The 19,766-nt window shown below is 43.5% G+C and overlaps 1 protein-coding gene and 1 long non-coding RNA gene across 2 annotated transcripts in view; one reads left to right on the plus strand and one right to left on the minus strand.

The window, feature by feature from the left end:
• Positions 1-1,442: 1,442 nt before the first annotated feature.
• On the minus strand, positions 1,443-2,020 carry Gm46630. The gene is made up of 2 exons (XR_001782480.2): positions 1,809-2,020; positions 1,443-1,685 (listed from the first exon to the last, which is right to left on the minus strand). It is a non-coding gene; the product is annotated as a predicted gene, 46630 (long non-coding RNA).
• Positions 1,989-19,766, plus strand: part of Dsg2 (desmoglein 2) — a 46,453-nt gene continuing 28,675 nt past the window's right edge. The window contains exons 1-3 of the mRNA NM_007883.3: positions 1,989-2,259; positions 17,404-17,439; positions 18,855-18,989. Coding sequence (NP_031909.2) covers positions 2,200-2,259; positions 17,404-17,439; positions 18,855-18,989 — 231 coding nt within the window. The 5' untranslated portion in view covers positions 1,989-2,199. The remainder of the gene's footprint in view (positions 2,260-17,403; positions 17,440-18,854; positions 18,990-19,766) is intronic.

The raw sequence follows: 19,766 nt of genomic DNA on the forward strand, positions 1-19,766 counted from the left end.
TATTTGCAGCTTATCAACATTTCCATTTATCACAAAACTATTTTTACTGCTTCATTGGAAATGACCACATTTGGTTCTAGATGCAGAGATTTATTAAATAAGTTTAACCTCTTCCCAGAATTAAGAAATCAGAGACAAAGGAGGCAGAAAGGAATTATCTGATTCTCAGAAAGTCCCTTCAACTGATCCCTATACTTAGAGTCGGTAAAGAGGAAATAATTTATGCAAGGATGAAACCTGGTGACATCATGTGATCCAGGTTCTGACTGACACCTTTGCTCAAGTCCTGGGACAGACACCTTATAAAAGGAATACTGCCTGAAGATGACTTTGACAGTCCCCCAAGGCTGGTGAATAATTCAACAGAAATAAAATCTTATTAGCTCTTTCTTATGCTGGAAGCTACAATTATCTTCATTACAAAACAGCTCCTGAAGTCTCAATAATGAAGTATAAATATGTGTCTTCAGGGATTAAAGGGAGAGCACTCTTTTAGGTGGAATATAGAGAAAGCTTCCTGGGAAGGTTTGCAAACACACTCTGGTAAACCCTGCTGTCTTGAGTTAGGAGACCTTCCAGCATTGGGAGGAACGGGAACTACCAACAGGCTATGCTAGTACCCACACCTGGTTCAAGGGGAAGGAGTGAAAACTAAGAGACAGTCTTCCCTCTGCATAAGCTGTGGGAGTGAGCAGAGTGGGTGCATCTGCTGCTGGGGACACAGAGCAGCACATAGGTAGCCAAGCCTAGTCCCCAGCATGTTTACCAACCAGCCACCATGTAAAAAACAGAAAGATTGCCAGTGACTAAACTCCAAACAAGAGGATATGCTTCTGAGCTCAAAGCAAGCCTTTGCAGATGCAGGGAGAAAAGGGCTAACAATATCAGAGATGTTGATGGTACTGAATTAGAAAAATGTGTCAGCTTGAAATGGAGGCACAACTCAGCTAGTTGTGCTAAATTTAGTGACAAATTGGTCTTGCCTGTTTCCTGTAAGGCCCCTGTGGCACAGAGGGTCTTCTACTACTGTAATATCAACCAGAAATAAGCAGAAATGTTAACAGGAAAATTAAAACTTAAAAGACCACCCCCCACTAGCTAACGATTATGGCAAACACCTTTCTTTGGATGCTATAATGTGTTCATTCCAAATATACTTGTGCAGATAACTAGTACGAATACATTCATATATGTTAAATTTTACCTGTTTTCCATAACACTTTTCTTTTTACATGCAGCAGAGGATTTTTCTAACTTGGGCTGACTCCAGAGTCTGGACACCCACATTCAGTGTCTGCTTTTCAAGAGTCCCTTTAACCAGGCCTGGTAGCACATCTGTAACCATAGAACTAGGAAAGGAGGATGAAGCAGGAGGCTCTCAAGTCTAAGGTCAGCCTGGGTTACCAAGTGAGACTATGTGTAAATAACAATAACAACAACAACAGAGTTCAATTTAACCTTTACTCACTCGTGCAAAAATATTGTTTTAATATCAACAACTATCACTGAGTCCTTAAGTGCTGGCCACTGCAGAATTCATATAGATTTTCTAATTTTATTCGTACAGTACTCCAGTGTTGGGACGTCTCTAACCTCTGATCTCTGACAGATCAAGGACCTGTCTTCTCTTTTGCCCTGCTGTGAGTCTTCTACTGTCTCCTCGCTGAGTCAGAAAAGTTGCAAATCTGCTGAAAAGGGCAACAGAAGAGACTGAAGCCGCGCTTACAACAGCTGGCCCCACGCCGCTTGGCCAGCGTGTCTCCAGGTCGTCACCTGCGCTCATTCCCACAACTCCAGCCCTTTATCACCTCAGCCTTGCGACCCCAGGCTCCATGAGTCGCGCTCCTTAGATCTTAGGGTCTGTACAGTGACTAGAAGGCTCTCCAATCGAGGTGATCCCAGAGGAGGAAGGGACACGACGGGGAGGGGCCAGCCACCCAAGGTCCCCTGCGGGGGACGTCACCAGCCCCAGGTGCGGAGGGCGGGAACTGCCTCGTACCTCCCCGCGGAGCGAACACATTCCCCTCCTCCATCTAGGCTGTGGCCCGGCCCAAGGCTACCCTTTCTGACCCGGGCACACCTGGAACCGCACCCCGGGTCCCGCAGAGTCAGAGAAGGGCGGCCCCGGGAGGGACCTGCCCAGGAGGATCCGCAGGGCGCCGGCGAGGCCCGGAGGCGAGGGCGCGGCGGATCGAGGCGATGGCGCGGAGCCCGGGTGACCGGTGCGCCCTGCTGCTGCTGGTGCAGCTGCTGGCGGTGGTAAGTGCAGTGACCCCCGCGCCCCAGCCTTGTAGGCGCCGCTGTCCCCGTGGTGCGACAGCGAAGGGCCCAACCTGCGGCGGGAGAGCAGGGTAGGCAGAATCGGCGCGCGCTATCACTCTCTCCCCATGACGGTCACACTCCGGTCCCAGCGACCTTTCCTAACTGGGATCTGTGGGTGAGGTGAGCCCCGGGGCAGGGGCCAGAGGCTTTGTTTGGAGCCTTCTGAGAAATATGGACGCAGTGAGAAGCCCCACGCGCACCCTCTAGCAAGTTGGCTAAAGTTTTCGCAGCCTCCAGCTCTTGTAGCTACCGGTAGTCAGTGAACCGGAAAACCAGGAAGAACCTGGTTCCTAGAGTGAATAATGACAACTAAAAATGCCTTCTCTAAAAGTATGGTCTACAGAGCTTAAAGTTCTGCTTTTAAGGTGCTTTGGTTACCCTCCTGAGCTATTAGTACTCTCCAGTATTGAAATAAACTATGTAAAAGTGTTTACAATTTAGAAGGGAAATCGAAGCCACCATCATCAAAGGAATGGCCTATTTAAAAGAAAGGGTTTTCCACACTAGAGGCAAGGTTCAGACCCAAGGGCTAGATTCCTTTCATACACTTGGTTTCCATGGATTTTAAATGGCTGTGTTTGTTTGTTTGGTAACGAAATTGCATATAATTTAGGAATGCTTGTTGTCACTTACCGAGATTTGCTAGGTGGGTTTTGATAAATTGTGGGATCATATCGCAAAGACTTCACAAATAGGTTCAGAGAGATTAGATACAAAATGATACCCTGTTTTCCTTTTTTTTACACCATGATTGAAATTTAAAAGGTAAGCATATTTGCTCTACTGGAAGTTCTTCGTCTAAAGAATGAGTTTAGAGCTGTGGTGGTTGGAGAAGAGGAGAGAGAGCAGGAGACAGAGTGATAGAGAGGACTTAAGTAAGGTAGGAGAAAGAGAAATGGCGACCTAGATCCTGGAGTGGGGTGGTAAGGGTGAGAAAAACAATAGGGGTTTTGTTTTGTTTTGCTCTGTTTTAAGGAAACACAGAAGAACATGAGTATATTCAACCCAAAGATTTCCATGACTCCCTTTCCACAGGCAGCTTGCTAGCAAGGAACTGCAGGCCACTGGTCCAGCCTGTGAAATGCTGTCTGATTTTGCTTTGCCCGTGTTGTTGAGGTCATTTTTCATACGCTATTTCTATGACGTGATCCTGGGCTTGGTTTTTGACTTGAGGATTTCCTTTATCCCCTCGTCTTGCTGCTTCCTAGCTAAGGGGAATCCCAAGCCAAGAGCCCTGGGTACCTGGTTCAGTATGAATTCCCTTCATTGAAGAAAAGAAACTCCCTTTAAGGTAAAACTCCACATGTATAGCAAACAAGCCAATTCTTAGACTCAGGAACAGTGAGTTTAGGCTTTCCATTTTAGCATTTTATGTGTGTGTTTACTTAATTAGACTCCTCTCAAAAGGAGCAGACTCCTCAGGCTACTCTCTAAGTATCCGTATTCAATCTGATAGGGTGTGGTGACCTATTGAGAAGAGTAGGCATTTCAGCATTCTGGTCTCAGTTTGTAGGAGGTTCACAGGTCCACAGCCGTGCTTTCTATAAAGGGTGGGAAATGGTGGGTCCTTCATAGGAAGGAATGTAAATTGTAGGCAGTTTGGTCAGTTCAGCCCCACATAACAGCATTTACTCTAGCCTGTATCAGAAGGGAAAAAAAAAGATTTAGGACTAGAGAGCTCAGCTGCTGAAATGTTTACCCCACGGGCAGGAGGACCTGCGGTCGATTCCCACTACCCACGTAAAAGTACTCAGGTGCAGGTCCACCCTTAGAATCCCAGTGCTGAGGAGGCAGAGACAGGCGAGGCGGACTCTCTGGGGCTTGATGGATGGCTGGCCTGGCCTGCTTGGCAAGCTCCAGCCTTAGGACTCTGTCTCCAAAGACAAAGTTGGTGGGGCCTAAGGAACAGTCCAGGAGTTTAACTTCTTACCTCCATACCTGCACAAGTGTACACACAGTCACTAACACACGTGCATGCACGTGCTTGCTCGAGCAAGGAAGTGTGAGCGAGCACACGCACACAAACACACACACAGGAGCACACATTAAAAGGGGTTTATTTCAGAACATTATAGTTTGACTGTACATGGAGTAAAAGGCTTAAGGAAACCTACAACAATTTATGCTGTTGGAATTTCAAAGTCACAGTCCCAGGCACTGAGGGAGCGACTGCCTTACCTGTGGTCACAGGACAGGAGCCACAGTGTCCCTTGCACAGTCTACAGAGCACTGCGACTGGAATGCATAAGAAGACACATGTCTGTACCTCGCCTGGCCAGCCACAGATCCAGAGACTAAACACCAGAGGCTGAATATGACTGACTATGACAAAACCCCCTGTGGGAAAGTAGCGGAAACTCAGGCTCCTTCAAGTGTCACGGGTCCAGGCGGTGCATCGTAGCCTAACACGCTCTCAGAGCCTAAGCTTCTTGAGCATAGTGGAACCCACGAAGTTAGGGTCTCAGGCTGCAGTTTGGGACTGAAGATGCTTTGTCAATAAAGTCTACACATGTGTTGATTTTGTAAACAACTGAAACCTATGGGTCCCAAGCCTTTCAGTTAGGGTTGCTCAGCTGAGAGTGGCCGAACCCAGGTGTTGAGCCCTGTGCCTGCAGAGGAGCTGTTAGTGGTCTTTGGCTTGTCCCTGCTGTAGCACGCCACAAAGTAACTGTTTAATATCCCTTACATTTAGGCCAACTCTGTGAAAGTGACAAAAAGAGTTTTCTGAATAAACCTGAGAGTCTTCCATTTTGAGCCATCTTCATCTAGAATCCCTCTGCCATAATGGTAGCCACAGGCAGAGGTCAGGTGGAGTCTAGAAATTTGGGGACTCATGCACACATTTATTCCCAAATTTGGAGGCTCATACACACATGTATTCCCACTACTCTCTACCTGAGATTTCCCAGTTGTGGCGATGTGACTACGTTAGCAGAACATGTGGTATTGTCACAGTATGGTTCAACACTTTAATATATTTGTTTTTTCAAAATACCACTTATTTTAAATACCACTAATAGACTTTAGTAGACACTAAGTGTTTTCAGTAGCAAAGTATGTGAAGTTACTGTAACGTTTTTAGTTCTTAAATTCTGAAACAAACTTAGATTATTTAATATACTTGGGTTTAGAATACAATGTATTGTACACATTTTAAACCCATTCTGAGAAGAATAGGCTGCTGTGGAAGGTAGGAGGAGGAGAGACTTTCTGATCGTTCAATTTTGCCTTAAATAAAAGTCAAACTTCACGTTACAGATTGAAATTCAGCCTTTAGTCCTGAGCTGATATATTTAATAGATGTTCATTTGCCAGACCTCAAAGAAAGTGCTAATGGGTGGTCTAGAACAACAGATGTTTACCATCTCCCAGTTCTAGAGCTGAGGTAGCCAGTCAGTCAGCAGGACCCTGCTCCCTGCAACCATCCATGCCTCCCTCCAGCCTCTGACAGCTGACAGGCTGTCCCTGGCACCCTGTGCATGTGTGTGTCACTCTAGTCTCCCATCTTCACATGACAGCTCCTCTTTTGTCACCTATGGTTGTCAGGCCCCTCTGTGTGTGTGTGTCCTGGTTTTTAAGGATACCAGTTACACTGAGTAAGGTCCAGCCTCCCTTTGGCTTGCCTCAATCTGTTTCCTTTTTTCCAATAACCTTGTTTCCATATCAATACCTTTCAACACCTCATTTTAGGGGACACAGTGTAACGAGAGGGCTGCACACATTACCAGCAATTAGTTAATTGTGCTTACTATGCCACTAAATTGCACAGATTTAAGAAGAAAGTACAAACTGAAACTGCATGATAAACATTGGTGCTCATAAGAATAATCAGATATTTGTGAATTTTGAAATGGATATCTCATGTGTTTTGGTTTCTAAAAATTAATAGATGGGAAAATGCCAATTGTGAGAGTTTTCCTTAGCTGTAAATTTAAGTCAAGTACTTTACCTGAAAAGTAGGGCTGACAATCTAAATTCTCCCTTACCACCAACTTCAGAGGCCAAACTCAAGTTTTCAAAGCTGAGGTCAAAAGTTGCTTTTATAGAAACTCCAGTTGACCCTAGTGTAAGAATGAGCATCAGTGGTCTACGTTTTCCAAAACAGTTGAAAGTATACCCATGTCTACATGGGGGAAACACAATAGAGCCAGGCATAGCACATGTGCACATGCACAGCACTTGGGAGACCGAGGCAATTGGGTCTTGAGTTCCAGGCTGGCTTGAATTGTAAAGTCCAGATGAGCCTGAACTACATAGCGAGACCTTGTCTATAAATAAATAAATAAATAAATAAATAAATAAATAAATAAATAGCTATATTTGGATTGATACCTTTAAATTTTTCTTCAAAATAGTTCTATGTATGTGTATGTTTGTATGTGTGACTATGTATGCCACAGTTTGCATGTGGAGGTCAGAGAACAACATCAAGCATTCTTTCCTTCTACAATGCCTGTTTCAGGGGTCAAACTCAGAACACTAGGATTGGCACCAAATACCTGCACCACTGAGCTGTCTTTTCTGGCCCCTGAATTGATACTTTTAAAACAGTCAAATTCTATTAAAATTGGAGTCTAAAGACTTATTTACTTTGTGTGCAAGTGTTATGCCTGCATGCATTGTATACATACCATATGCATACAGTACTCACAGAGTCAGAAGAAGGTGTTGGGTCCTCTGGGTCTGGAATTACAGACAACTGTGAAGCACCACACTGTGTAGTAGGAACCAAATCTAGGTCCTCTGCAAGAGCAGCAAGTGTTCTTAGCCCCTGAGCCATCTCTCAACTCCCCCAAACTCAAGAGCACAAAGGAACTCTAGATGTATTTTAACCTCTCATTACAGCCTTTTCTCCATGGGTACCACAAAGCTTAAGTGCTTTGAAGCACTTTTTAACCATATGCTCTGTGGGTGATGAAAGACATCTCCCTGTCCTTCATGCTCACATTTCAGAAGTATGCCTTATATGACATTAAACATTTTTACTTTAAAACTAATTGAACTTTTTTTATAGGTAAGTTTGATAATTAGTATGCAGAAAGCTGGGCTGCCAGGATGTATATCTCGCTGTCATGATAAGAAATGCCTATACAAAAATAAAACTAGGGCTGGAGAGATGGTTCATTGGTTAAGAGCACCAACTGTTCTTCCAGAGATCCTGAGTTCAATTCCTAGAAACCACATAGTGGCTCATAACCCCTATAATGGGATCTGATGTCCTCTTCTGATGTGTCTAAAGAGAGCAATGGTGTATTCATATTTATTAAATAATAGATAAATCTTGAAAAAAGAAAAGAAAGGAAAAGAAAAGAAAAGAAAAGAAAAGAAAAGAAAAGAAAAGAAAAGAAAAGAAAAGAAAAGAAAACTACCTATGTATAATCACTTAGTGCCAGGCAGTGTTATCAATGCAAGAAGTCTGTAGCAAAGGCAGACATATCTTGCCCATAGGATGCTTACAGACTCGTAATGGCAAAATGGAATGACTAACTTCCCATTGGGTACAGAGAAGAGTAGTGATTGACACAGTACAAAAGGAGCAACTATACCAGCCCTGGGTGTCCCAGACAGGACAGGAGACTACTGATAAACTGATGAGATGGCAGGAAGAGGAAGAGGAAGGGGTCTAGGTTCAGAGGACTCTGCGCAGGCCTGAAGGCCTATCCTTTGGAGGAAATAGAAGAGTCCTCATTGCCTTAACACAAGATGTGAAGCCTTTGGACTCCAAACTAATAGAAGAGGCCAAAAAGTCTACTGCCAAGTGGGAGTTTTGGGGAGGCACATGGCTTAGCTTCACAGTGCTGTGAACAGCTTGCCAACAGAAGCAACGAACAGATGGAATGATTTATTGTGACTCTTGGCTCCAGAGGGTTCCACACATCACCTCATTTTTTTAATTAGGTATTTTCTTCATTTACATTTCAAATGCTATCCCAAAAGTCCCCCATACCCTCCACCCCCCACTCCCCTACCCACCCACTTCCACTTCTTGGCCCTGGTGTTCCCCTGTACTGAGGCATATAAAGTTTCAAGATCAAGGGACCTCTCTTCCCAATGATGGCTGGCTAGGCCATCTTCTGATACATATGCAACTAGAGAAATGAGGTCTGGGGGTACTGGTTAGTTCATATTGTTGTTCTACCTATAGGGTTGCAGATCCCTTTAGCTCCTTGGGTACTTTCTCTAGCTCCCCCATTGGGGGCCCTGTGTTCCATCCAATAGCTGACTGTGAGCATCCACTTCTGTGTTTGCCAGGCCCCAGCATAGCCTCACTAGAGACAGCTATATCAGGGTCCTTTCAGCAAAATCTTTCTGGTGTATGCAATGGTGTCAGTGTTTGGAGGCTGATTATGGGATGGATCCCCGGGTATGGCAGTCTCTAGATGGTCCATCCTTTCATCTCAGCTCCAAACTTTGTCTCTGTAACTCCTTCCTCCTGGGCATATATCCAGAAGATGTTCCAACTGGTAAGGACACATGCTCCACTATGCTCATAGCAGCCAGAAGCTGGAAAGAACCCAGATGTCCCTCAACAGAGGAATGGATACAGAAAATGTGGTACATTTACACAATGGAGTACTACTCAGCTATTAAAAAGAATGAATTTAGGAAACTCCTAGGCATTTTTTAGAGCAAACAGGTTGAAAGGATAGTACTCAGTGGGTGCTTCACTGGGAGACATAGTGTGGAGCCAGAAGCTGGGAAGGGAGTAGGTGACAGCAGCTGAGGGGATACAGAGGCCAGAGTCATGAGTAAGAAGGTTGGGAAGCCACCCACTGACCTGGCACCCCCACTGTTCGTTGTTTCCTAGTTGGTTTCCTCAGCATCTTAGCTAAACATAGCTGCAATCTGAAAATCTCAGCCATCCAGACACTTGCCCGTAAGCCTTGGTCCTCCTCTGCTTCCTCATGCCATCCCCATGCCAAGGGCACTGCCAAGGATGGGCCACCACCATTTGGTTATCTTAGGACTGCCTGCCTCTCCTTCCAGTTCTCCTGACTTATTCCTTTCATCTTCAAACTGTTTCCTGCCAAAAATATCCTTCCGAAACACAGTGGCAAATTACCCATTCGAAGGAGGTGACTCCCTCGTGACCAGCAAAGGTCCTTCCCACTTTGTCTGATTTTCTGCTTGCCACCATCATAAGGAAGGCCCATATGCTAGACACAGCATTTGTTCTGCCTGTCTTGGAATCTCTGCATCTTTTGATCTGTGGCTTTCCTCCTTTCTCCTATCTTCTTCACCTTCTCCAAAGCCACGCCCACTGCACCTCCTCCCTTCCAGCAGGAAGTACCTTCTGCCTCTTGCAAGTTCCACAGAAAGTGTTTGCCTATGGTTTTCATACAATTAGGACTCTCCCTCGGTAGTGTGCACTTTCACCCATAGCTCTTACTGGTTAACCATAACTCTTAATGGTAGAAAAAACATGATAAGTTCAAGGCATAAACAATTCATAAAATTTAAATAACTTTCATGGTCGTAAACCATTGTGATTGTTCCTATTATAGCTGTTATGCGTCTCTTACTATGCCTAACTTATAAGCTACAACACTGTCGGTATCGTTATGTAAATAATAATCTCATAGATACAGAGGTCAGGACCTGTCCCTCTTGGGAGGGATGAAAACTTCCTTATTATCTCCTAACGAAGCTCTGATGGTCACTAGAGTGACATCCTTATTGCATATGCCTAGAAACTCATTAAATTCCTTGGACACAGGAATTTGTTCCTTCCAAATGAGTTCATCTCTTTCTCTGTTTGAGAAGCCAGCAAAGCCATCTGAATTGCACTGGAGAATCTGTGAATAAAACTGGATATAATTATGTATGGTAAGCCAAATAGACCAACGTCCGATGAAATCCCATGTCTCCTCTCATACATGGAATCTCCATTTAAATGATATTTGTGTGGAACACAAAAGTTTTTGAAAGTGGGGCTATAAGAGGGAATGAAGAGGCAAAGCAGGAAAAGGAAGCAGAGAGAGCTGTCAGGTGTGTCATAAATGCAGCGTCTGGGGTGTCATGGAGGGAAGGGGTAAACGAGCAAGAAGGGACTGGGCCCGGGAGGAAGGTGGGATGGTGAGATCGTGCACATATTATAAGATAGCAATGGTGCCCGTTCCTTTGCATGCTAACCAGGCAGGCCTAAACAGAGTGCCCAGATAGACTGACTAGGAAATGCCTGACTCCCACACACTTCACCGTCCTGAGTTATGTGTGTGCCAAGCAGTCTCTGGCTGCACTCAAACTCTCCTATGATTGTGGAGCTTACAGTGGGAAAGACTGTGTTAGCAAGAGAACTTGATGTTTGTATAACATCCTTACGTAACAGTCCGTGTAGCTGCATAGAGAACTCCCAGTGTCTACCAGGGCACATTATGCCGGTGCATGGAGCTGCAACAAGATGTAGAAGTAATTTAACTAATTTCGTGGCCAGAATTCTGCAAAAGTGTTCCTGCAGCCCTCCGAACCCTTCCATATTGCCAGTCCACTTTTCTGGAGACAATTTTGGTCAGTTTCCAGTGCTCCCTGGCGTCTGTCCTCCTGGCAGACCAGTGCCATCTAGTGGGGGGTGGGGTGGAAGAAGGCTGAATTTTTAAACCTCAGTGAAGAAGATCCGGTTTCTCACATTGTATTTTTTAAGTGTAATTTTTCAGAGATAATTGTGCTGCAATTAAAAAATCAAAAAAAGATGGAAACCACCCATTATTCTTAAATGTCAAATAAAATGGAGCACATATATGTAAACTTTAACTTCTGGCTTGTCTGATTTCAAAGGCATTTGTGACTGCCTTTAGAGAAATGTGGTGATAAAACGATAAAATAAATTTTTTTCTTGATAAATATCCAGGATTGGGGTAACATGTAAACCTGAGGAGAGATAGAAACCAGAAGGAAAATGTCACTTAAAGCAGTCTTCGGCCTGGAGAGAGGGCTCAGCAGTGGGGAGCGCTTACTGCTCTTGAAGAGGATCAGAGTTGGGTTGCCAGCATCCACGTGGGGCTCACAACTGTCTGTAGCCCCAATTTAAAGAGATCTGACACCTTCTGGCCTCTGTGTGCACTCATGCACACAGATAAACACACACACACATACACACATCCACTCACGCACATACACACATCCTATGGCACATAATTGGTACTTATCATGAGAATATCTTTCTGTATAACTCACAGTGTTTAAATTTCATCATGTAGAAGTCATGTCTGCACACAGCAATCTGCATCAAAAGTGTTCATTATCTGGCTTATGAATTGCCCAGGCCCAGGCTGTCATCTTTTCTCTTTCCCTTGCTACCCTGTGACTTTTAGGCAGTGCCTTTGGAAATTGACCTTGCAAGCCCTGAAGCATCAATATTAGCCAGAAAGTGAATAGAAATACATGTTCCTGGGCCTCACTCCAGACTTATTGAACAGAAAGTGATCAGGTGGGGCTAACCCACCAACATGTGGAAAGCCTCGTGCACATCTCTGTACGATGAAAGCTGAGGGTAGAGAAGATTAAATGCTGTGAAAGACAGCCTCTGTTAGCCACTGAGATGATTCTTAGAGAGGGGACTTAGGGGTGCTAATAAAATTGGCAATGAATAAAAATTAATCTTGACTTTTTAAGGTTTTGGGTTGTTTTTCTATGAACTTGCATAAGGACAAAGAACTTCTCAGGAAATGCAAATTCCTTGCAGGATAGGATGGGGCAGGTTAGATGTAACCCAGCATGTCTCAATTCATATTTCAAAATTCTGAGTCTGTAAAATGGCAACGGGCAGAAGCCTTCCTGTCGGAGCCAACTTTAATGAGTGATTATTCACCAGAAGTCATGGTCATTACTTTGAGACTAACCTGTTATCTGGAGAGCAGGAAGGAGATTATGTCAATCATACACTTTGCTTCTCACCCGTCTGGTATTTACCGGGTTCAAATGCAGAGCTCATAAACGTGAAAGCAGACTTCAGAGTCCTGCTTCCCTTCACTACTGAGGATTTTTCAAAGTTAGCAACCATGAAGACCTCACTTAAGCCAGCTGTTGAGGGCCCTGTACATATCTGGGTCATTTATAAGTTGAAGTTTTAAGTTAGGTTGCTTGGGATTTTTTTATTTATTTCCTTACTTACTGATACAGGGTCTCACTGTGTAGCTGTGGCTGTTCCAGAACTCACTATATACACCAGGCTGGCCCCTCACTATATACACCAGGCTGGCCCCTCACTATATACACCAGGCTGGCCCCAGACTCACAGGGATCCTCCTCCCTCAACGTCCAGAGTGCTGGGATAAAAGGCTTGCGCCACCATGCCTGGTGGGACTTTTTATTTATTCTAATTATTATTAATTATTATCATCATCATCATCATTGGGGAGCACACATGTAATGACATACATGTGGAAGTTAGTGAACCACCTTATGAAGTGAGTTTTCTCCTTCCTCTTTTACCTGGGTTCCAGGTATTGAATCCAAGTTAGAAGGCTTGCACAACAAATACCTTTACCCACTGAGCCATCTCACTGGCCCAAAGTTAGTATTTTTTAACTAAGTTGTAACATTTACCTATAAAGTAAGAAATACAAAGAAAGACTAACCTCTCTCCATAAAAATTAAAATTAAAAAAGCTTAAGAAGACTGTATGGCATGTTAAATTCCAGTATAAATATGGTCCACATCAGAATTGTCAAAGAAATGCTTCAAAACAATGGGGCTCCCGACATCACCAAATCCCAAACTCTGCCAGCCATGTAAGACTTTGTGACCAGAGAAACCCTCTGGAACCTTCTTCCGACCTATCCAGGAGCCAGATTTCCAGCACTGTAGATACAGACAGGGAATCAGGACATGTGACTGGAAGAAACAAACCAGCAACATCCAGTGCCCTCGTTGCATCTCATCTTGGTTACTTATTAATTCACTCAAAGTTGAACCCATTTTATGAATGGATTTGAGCAGAGCCAAGGAGCCTCAATCTGGTGCCTGATTTGACCTTCTATATAGCCCAAAAGAGAAACAAAGAATTTTGGAAGCTGGGTGTTTCTCTGTGTAGCCCTGGCTGTCCTGGAACTCACTTTGTAGACCAGGCTTGCCTCGAACTCAGAAATCTGCCTGCCCCTGCCTCCCGAGTGCTGGGATTAAAGGTGTGTGCCACAACACCCAGCTTCCAAAATCCAGAAAGAAAGAAAAAGAAAGAAAGAAAGAAAGAAAGAAAGAAAGAAAGAAAGAAAGAAAGAAAGAAAGAAAGAAAGAAAGAAAGAAAGAAAGGGAAAGGAAAGGAAAGGAAAGGAAAGGAAAGGAAAGGAAAGGAAAGAAAAGAAAAGAAAAGAAAAGAAAAGAAAAGAAAAGAAAAGAAAAGAAAAGAACAGAACAGAACTTTGGAGCATTTTTCATGGTTAGACAGGTGGAGTGAGAATGTTCTAGAAAGGTTTTGTAAGTTAATAGGAGTTACTTTTCTCATTGCTAACACACACACATCTGGGAGAACAGCAGGTTGACTCTGAGAGTCATACAGAGAGTACAACCCCCACAGAGGGAGGCCCTGGAGGCAAGAGGTTGAAGCTGTTGGGTACAAAGCTGCATTTGCAGGTGGGAGGCCCTAGAAGGGTGGATGCTGGAGCTCATCTCCATTCTCCTTTTATTCAGTCAGAGACCATAGCAAATGAAACACTGCCGTTCAAATTAGGGTAAATTATCCCACCTTAATTACCCAGTTTAGAAACAGACATTCTCAGAGGTGTGTCTCCTAGGTGATAGATCCTGTCAACTTGTCAATATTAGCCATCACAGAGAGGATCTGAATTTAAAGAACAACCTGCCATGCTAGATTAGCCCTGTATGGAACCTAATGCTGCTCACCCTCCCTAGACATCTCTACTAGAATGGAAGTATCACACCATCATCATGCAATGAAGTTGAGACAGCATTTGAGATTACTTCCTGTACCTCTGTATTCAGTAGAAGATACTAGACTGAGATGTTGAAAGTTAAGGGTCAACCACCATGGAAACATAAGCCCACAGAAGAAAGTTCAAGGTCACCAGCAGTGGAACAAGGTTTCAGAGATCCTGTCAGCCAGGAGGAGAGGTCAGCCAGCTAAACCCAGTCCTCCAGAGTCCTGGTGACATTCATCAAAATAGCCTCAAAACAGGAAAGCCTTTCTCATGTTACTGAACTTGAGAACAACGAGTACACTGTTTGCATTTTCTCAGTGCCATTTGGCCTTCCTTGCTGCTAAATGTTTTGTTTTGGTTAGTTAGTTTTGGTTTTTTGCTCCTTACCAGGAAGTCCAATTTTTATGTGAGGCACAAGATCCAATAGTAGAATTGATTAAGCTTTTATGGAGTGAGGAAGCTCTTAAAGGATTTTTTTCTGACTCATCTAAAAACCTTATTTTGGCTAAATACATAGAAGCTGACTTTTTGTCCAGCCATTGCATGTGACATTACCTGTCATCAAGTTCCTTCTAAGAAAAGTGAGTCACAGCTGCTCTCCCATGAGATATCTGTTCCCATACCTGGGTATGCCTTATTTCCATCTAATCTGTATTTCTAAGCAATCATCTAGGAAACAGATTTCAGTAAGTCACTACAAACGCTCACGGGATGAATCGGGTAACACATCACTTCCTTTTATCAAGTAAAATATATGCAGCTTGGTCAGAATAATATAGTGATAGTAACATTTAATTATGCCTTTTTGCTAGGGCCAATGAGATTCTAGACGAGAATAAAATGGGAGACTGAAGAGATAACCCAAGAGAGGAAGAGTACTTGCTGCTCTTGCAAAGAACCTGGGCTCAGTTTCCAGCACTACCTATAACTCTAACCCCAAGGGACTCTGACCCCTTCCTTCTGACCTCTAGGCATCTACACTCGAGCATGCGCATACACACACAAATAAAAGTAAAAATCTTTTAAAGGGAAATGGCAAATTGCCCATATAACTATCAAAGAGAGATTGATTGGTAGGAGGCAGAACGGAAGTATTAATTTGAGGCTGTCTGGGCTGATTGACTCTGAGCCATCTTAGATGCAGGCAATAATCAAAAATTCCTAACCAGGAAACATCTCACATGGCTACTGTGTTACTGAGAATTAAAGTAATATTTTTAAAAAGTAAGAAATAATAGCTATAACCTAGTCCGTAGATAATTGTCTGAGGCTACCGTAAGTTAACTTTTCTATTTGCAAAGACATCATAACCAAGGCAAGTCATAGAAGAGAATCTACTTGGGGCTTAAGGTTAGAATCCATGAGGGCAGAGTGGAGGTCACAGGTGGCAGGCAACCAGAACACTTCAATTCAAGCTCGCATCACAAACCTCAATCAGTAGGCTCAGAGAGCTAACTCAAAACAGCGTCTATCCTTTCTAAACCTCAAAACCTGAGTCCCACCCCCACCCCCACCCCTGACATACGTCCTCCACCAAGGCTACACCTCCTAATCCTGACCAAACAGTCACCAACTGGGGACCAAGTGTTTCGATGCCAGAGACTTATGGCAGACGTCTCATGCAAACCACAAAGCTTCTATCTGCCCAGACCCTCACCCTAGAGCTGCAATGTCAACTGACCTTGAGTTTCCTTTAGATGAGGCAAGAAGGGAAGGAGGAGCTAAGCATCCACAGAAAGAGCAGACTCCACGAGGAAGAGCAGACGACTCCACGAGGAACCCTTCAAGGCAATATGGAGGCTGTCAGAACAAATTCTCAGAAAAAGCTTAATTCCCACCTTGAATGGACTCCACGGATCTGTTTCCTAACGTGGGAAAGGCAAACAAGGCTACAGAAATTCAGGCTGAGGACATATTACAGTGAACTCATACATACATGGAGAAGTGAAGACCATACATGCAAACTACTTCCGGTTTGGAGTTAGTGGTACAGGGGTGCAAAGCAGTGTTAGCTGGCACAAAGAAGCTACAAAGTCTGTCTGGCTAACCAGTGCACACAGAACGAACATGTGTAACTAGAAGCTTAGCCAAAAGACCGGGATTCCCAACGGTGATGAGTGTGGACAAGCAAGAGTGGCAACCGAAGTACACAGTTGGTGGTTACGTTAGAAAAGGGCAAGTCTTGTCTGGGGAAAGAGGAGGGAGGACTGAAGATACAGTCTCAGATAATACATGACTTCTCTGTCCAGTGTGACTCAGTCCCAAGTCATCATGACTCCCAGGTTTGGAAGTTCGAGATGCCAATGGTGGGGGCACAGTGAAGGAGACACAGCTACAGTGACCGTAGTTTGTAGTCCAAATGGAGCAAACGTTTGCACGGCCCTGAGGAAGGGTACCCAGGCCCCTGTGAGCATGAGGTAAAGATACAGGGTGAGGAGAAAATGGCCTGAAGAGGTCTAAGGTGTCAAGAGGCAAACGATTTTGTTTTTAATTTTTGTTTATTCATTTTGCATGTGAGTGTCAGGATAAATTTTGGGAATCAATCCTCACTTGCTGAGGCAGGTTCTCTTACTGTTTTACGATGACAGACCAGCACCCAGCTTCTGGGAGATTCCCCCGACCCTGCCTCCCATCTCCCTTCTCACTCATCCAGGAGTGCTGGCTTTACAGATACGCACAGGGCTTCAGAGTAGTCAGGTTTGCACAGCATGTACCTTTACCCCTGAGCCACATTCCTAGACATATTTGCTTGTTAAAATACTAATTGTTCTCAGGGCAGCAAGATGGCTCAGCAGGTAAAGGCACTTGCTACCACGTCTGACAACCTGAGATCAATCTCCAGGTACCACATGAAAAGAGTCTCTAAGGCTCTGCATCCTGTGCATGGCCTCCCATATATCATATACATATGTATGAATGTATATGCTATCCCATACATATGTGATATGCACACACATATATACATTGTATATATGTAAATGCATATATATATATATGTGTGTGTGTGTATATATATGCACTTATAATACACACATATGTTAATTACTAGCTGTCCTCTGATGGAGACTTTGTAAACCAAAGAAGGAGGTAGATTCTGCCCTCTGAATCTGGTTTTTGAAAGGCAAAGGAGAACATTACAACGTGTTTCCTTTCCCAAAGCTTGATGATAGTTACTCTTGTTTTTAATGTCTATAATTTTGTTCTTTAGGTCTGCTTGGACTTTGGAAACGGACTTCACTTAGAGGTGAGGAACTAAGGGGGATTTGGAGGACTCAGCGCCTTAGTTTTTTGGTGAACAGATTAACTGTGCCTTACTAAATTGGAAATCTACACTGCCTTAAACCTGGACCTTCCCATTTAAATAAGCACAGAGGAACACACATCAAGGAATGCTCAATACATATTTTATTTATCAATCAATCAATCAGTCAATGTCTTGCCAGGCTTGGTATAGCTCATTTCTTTGGTTCTATCACTCAGGAGACAGTGGCAGGTGGGTCTCTGTGTCAGTTGGAAGCCAACCTGGTCAATGCAGTAAGCTGAAAGCTCTTTCACTCATTGAGTGTGAACTTGGAGATCATGGAAGGTTTTCCCTGAGCCATTAACAAGGAGTTAGTAAAGAATAGGACTTCTACAGCTTTACATTGTAAGTTTTAATGATCTGTTTCTTAGCGTGAGAGTGAGTCAGAGAGAAAGCAAGACAGAGAGAGAGAGAGAGAACATGAAGTTGGGAGGGTAGGAAGTGGGGAGGATCTAAGAGGAGGTAAGGGAGGGGGAAACATGATCAAAATATAGTACATGAAAATTTGTAATTGATAAAATGTTTTAAATTATAATCATATTATATTGGGAAAAAATCATATAGAAACAAAAAAATGAATGACAGCATAAATATCTTAAAATAAAGCACATCCTTACTTAGTGTAACAATACAGGTAGAAGGGTGGAAGAACTGGCTGGCACAGAGCCATTTCTAAAATCCCAGCAAGCACAACCTTGCCTGGAAGACTCTAATTTATATCAGTGGTTTCTGAAGAGTAAGTCCCAAAACCCGCAGGTATGTATCTTCAGCCCAAAACTATCACAGAAAGCGAATCTCAGTTGTCAGCTAGTGAGAAAGAGAAGCCCTTGACTGCTGTTGTCTCTAGCCTGTGAGAGGCTAGGGTGTTTGTCTGCCTTTTGTCAGCCTCACTTTGGAAATCTGTCCTATGGAGAGCAAACCCTGCCACATTAACATCTCGGAGGCCATTCCTCATGTTCCTGTGGAGTTTAGTAGAATGCATACATTTCCTTTGTAAAAGTGAAGTTTCAAAAACTTCAAGATGTGGGAGGCTTAAGAGATGGCTCAGTGGTTAAGAGCACTGGCTGCTCTTCCAGAGGACCCCCAGGTTCAGGTCCCAGCACCCACACGGCAGCTCACGACTGTCTGTAACTCTAGTTCCAGGAAATCTGACACCCTCGTAGTAATGCACATAAAATAAAAATTAAATAAATGTTTTAAAAGTTTCAAAATGTATGTTGTTTTGCACTATTTTGTTTTTGAATCGGATTTATTTTAACTTATACTTTAATGTGTATACTACTTTTAAGTGTAGGAAATTACAGAATGTCTCCCCAAAGCTTTGGGTATGTGATAACTCAAGGTAATTGTATTAACAGGTCTTCAGCCCAAGAAATGAAGGCAAACCGTTCCCTAAGCACACTCACTTGGTTCGTCAAAAGAGGGCCTGGATCACTGCCCCTGTGGCTCTGCGGGAGGGCGAAGACCTGTCCAGAAAGAACCCGATTGCCAAGGTAGCAGCTACAGAAGAATGTGGCGAGGGTGTTGGCGGGGTGGCTAAGGCTGTGGCAAATAAAAATTATTAGGTCCACTTTCCAAAATAAAGAGAATCAGGTGATGTACATAAAAGGTTTTAGAATATTCAGGATGTGTTTGAAAGTGCCTGGAACTTATCTTTTAACAGAAAGTGCAGAAGATGTAGCATCAGTAAAATATGATTTTAGGAGTTGGCTCAGCTACAACTTGAGGAATCTGATAAGTGTTCATCTTAGTCTAATAAAAAACCTTACAATATTTAAAAAAAAAGGATAATATCATTAAAAACAAGCAGCTCCCAGGAACTGAGGGTCTAAGGAAGTGTGACTATGACAATATGTCCTTCTTGGCTTGGGACAGCCCTGTATGCCTGTCTTTTAGAATTAGTGATTCACAGCTCTCTTTACCCCCAAGAGGACTCCAATTTTCAAATAAAGTCCATGGCAGTACTAACATGGAGTGTTCTAAATCCCAAAGTGAAGTTAGCTGTACAAACCTGGATCCCCAACCACTCCTATTGGTCTACTTAAATCTGTTCTTTATATTCTGACCAATTCTGTGACTAGCACAGTAATTCCATCCAGGTCAGTGGTGTGGGATTATTGAGTGACCCTTTCACAGGTGTGGCCTAAGGCCATCAGAAAACACAGATATTTACATTATAATTTATAGCAGTAACAAAATTACAGTTATGAATTAGCAATAAAATAATTTTATGGTTGGGGTCACCACAACATGAGGAACTGGATTAAAGG

This window comes from Mus musculus, chromosome 18 (genome assembly GCF_000001635.26).
Source record: "Mus musculus strain C57BL/6J chromosome 18, GRCm38.p6 C57BL/6J".
Lineage (NCBI taxonomy): Eukaryota > Metazoa > Chordata > Mammalia > Rodentia > Muridae > Mus > Mus musculus.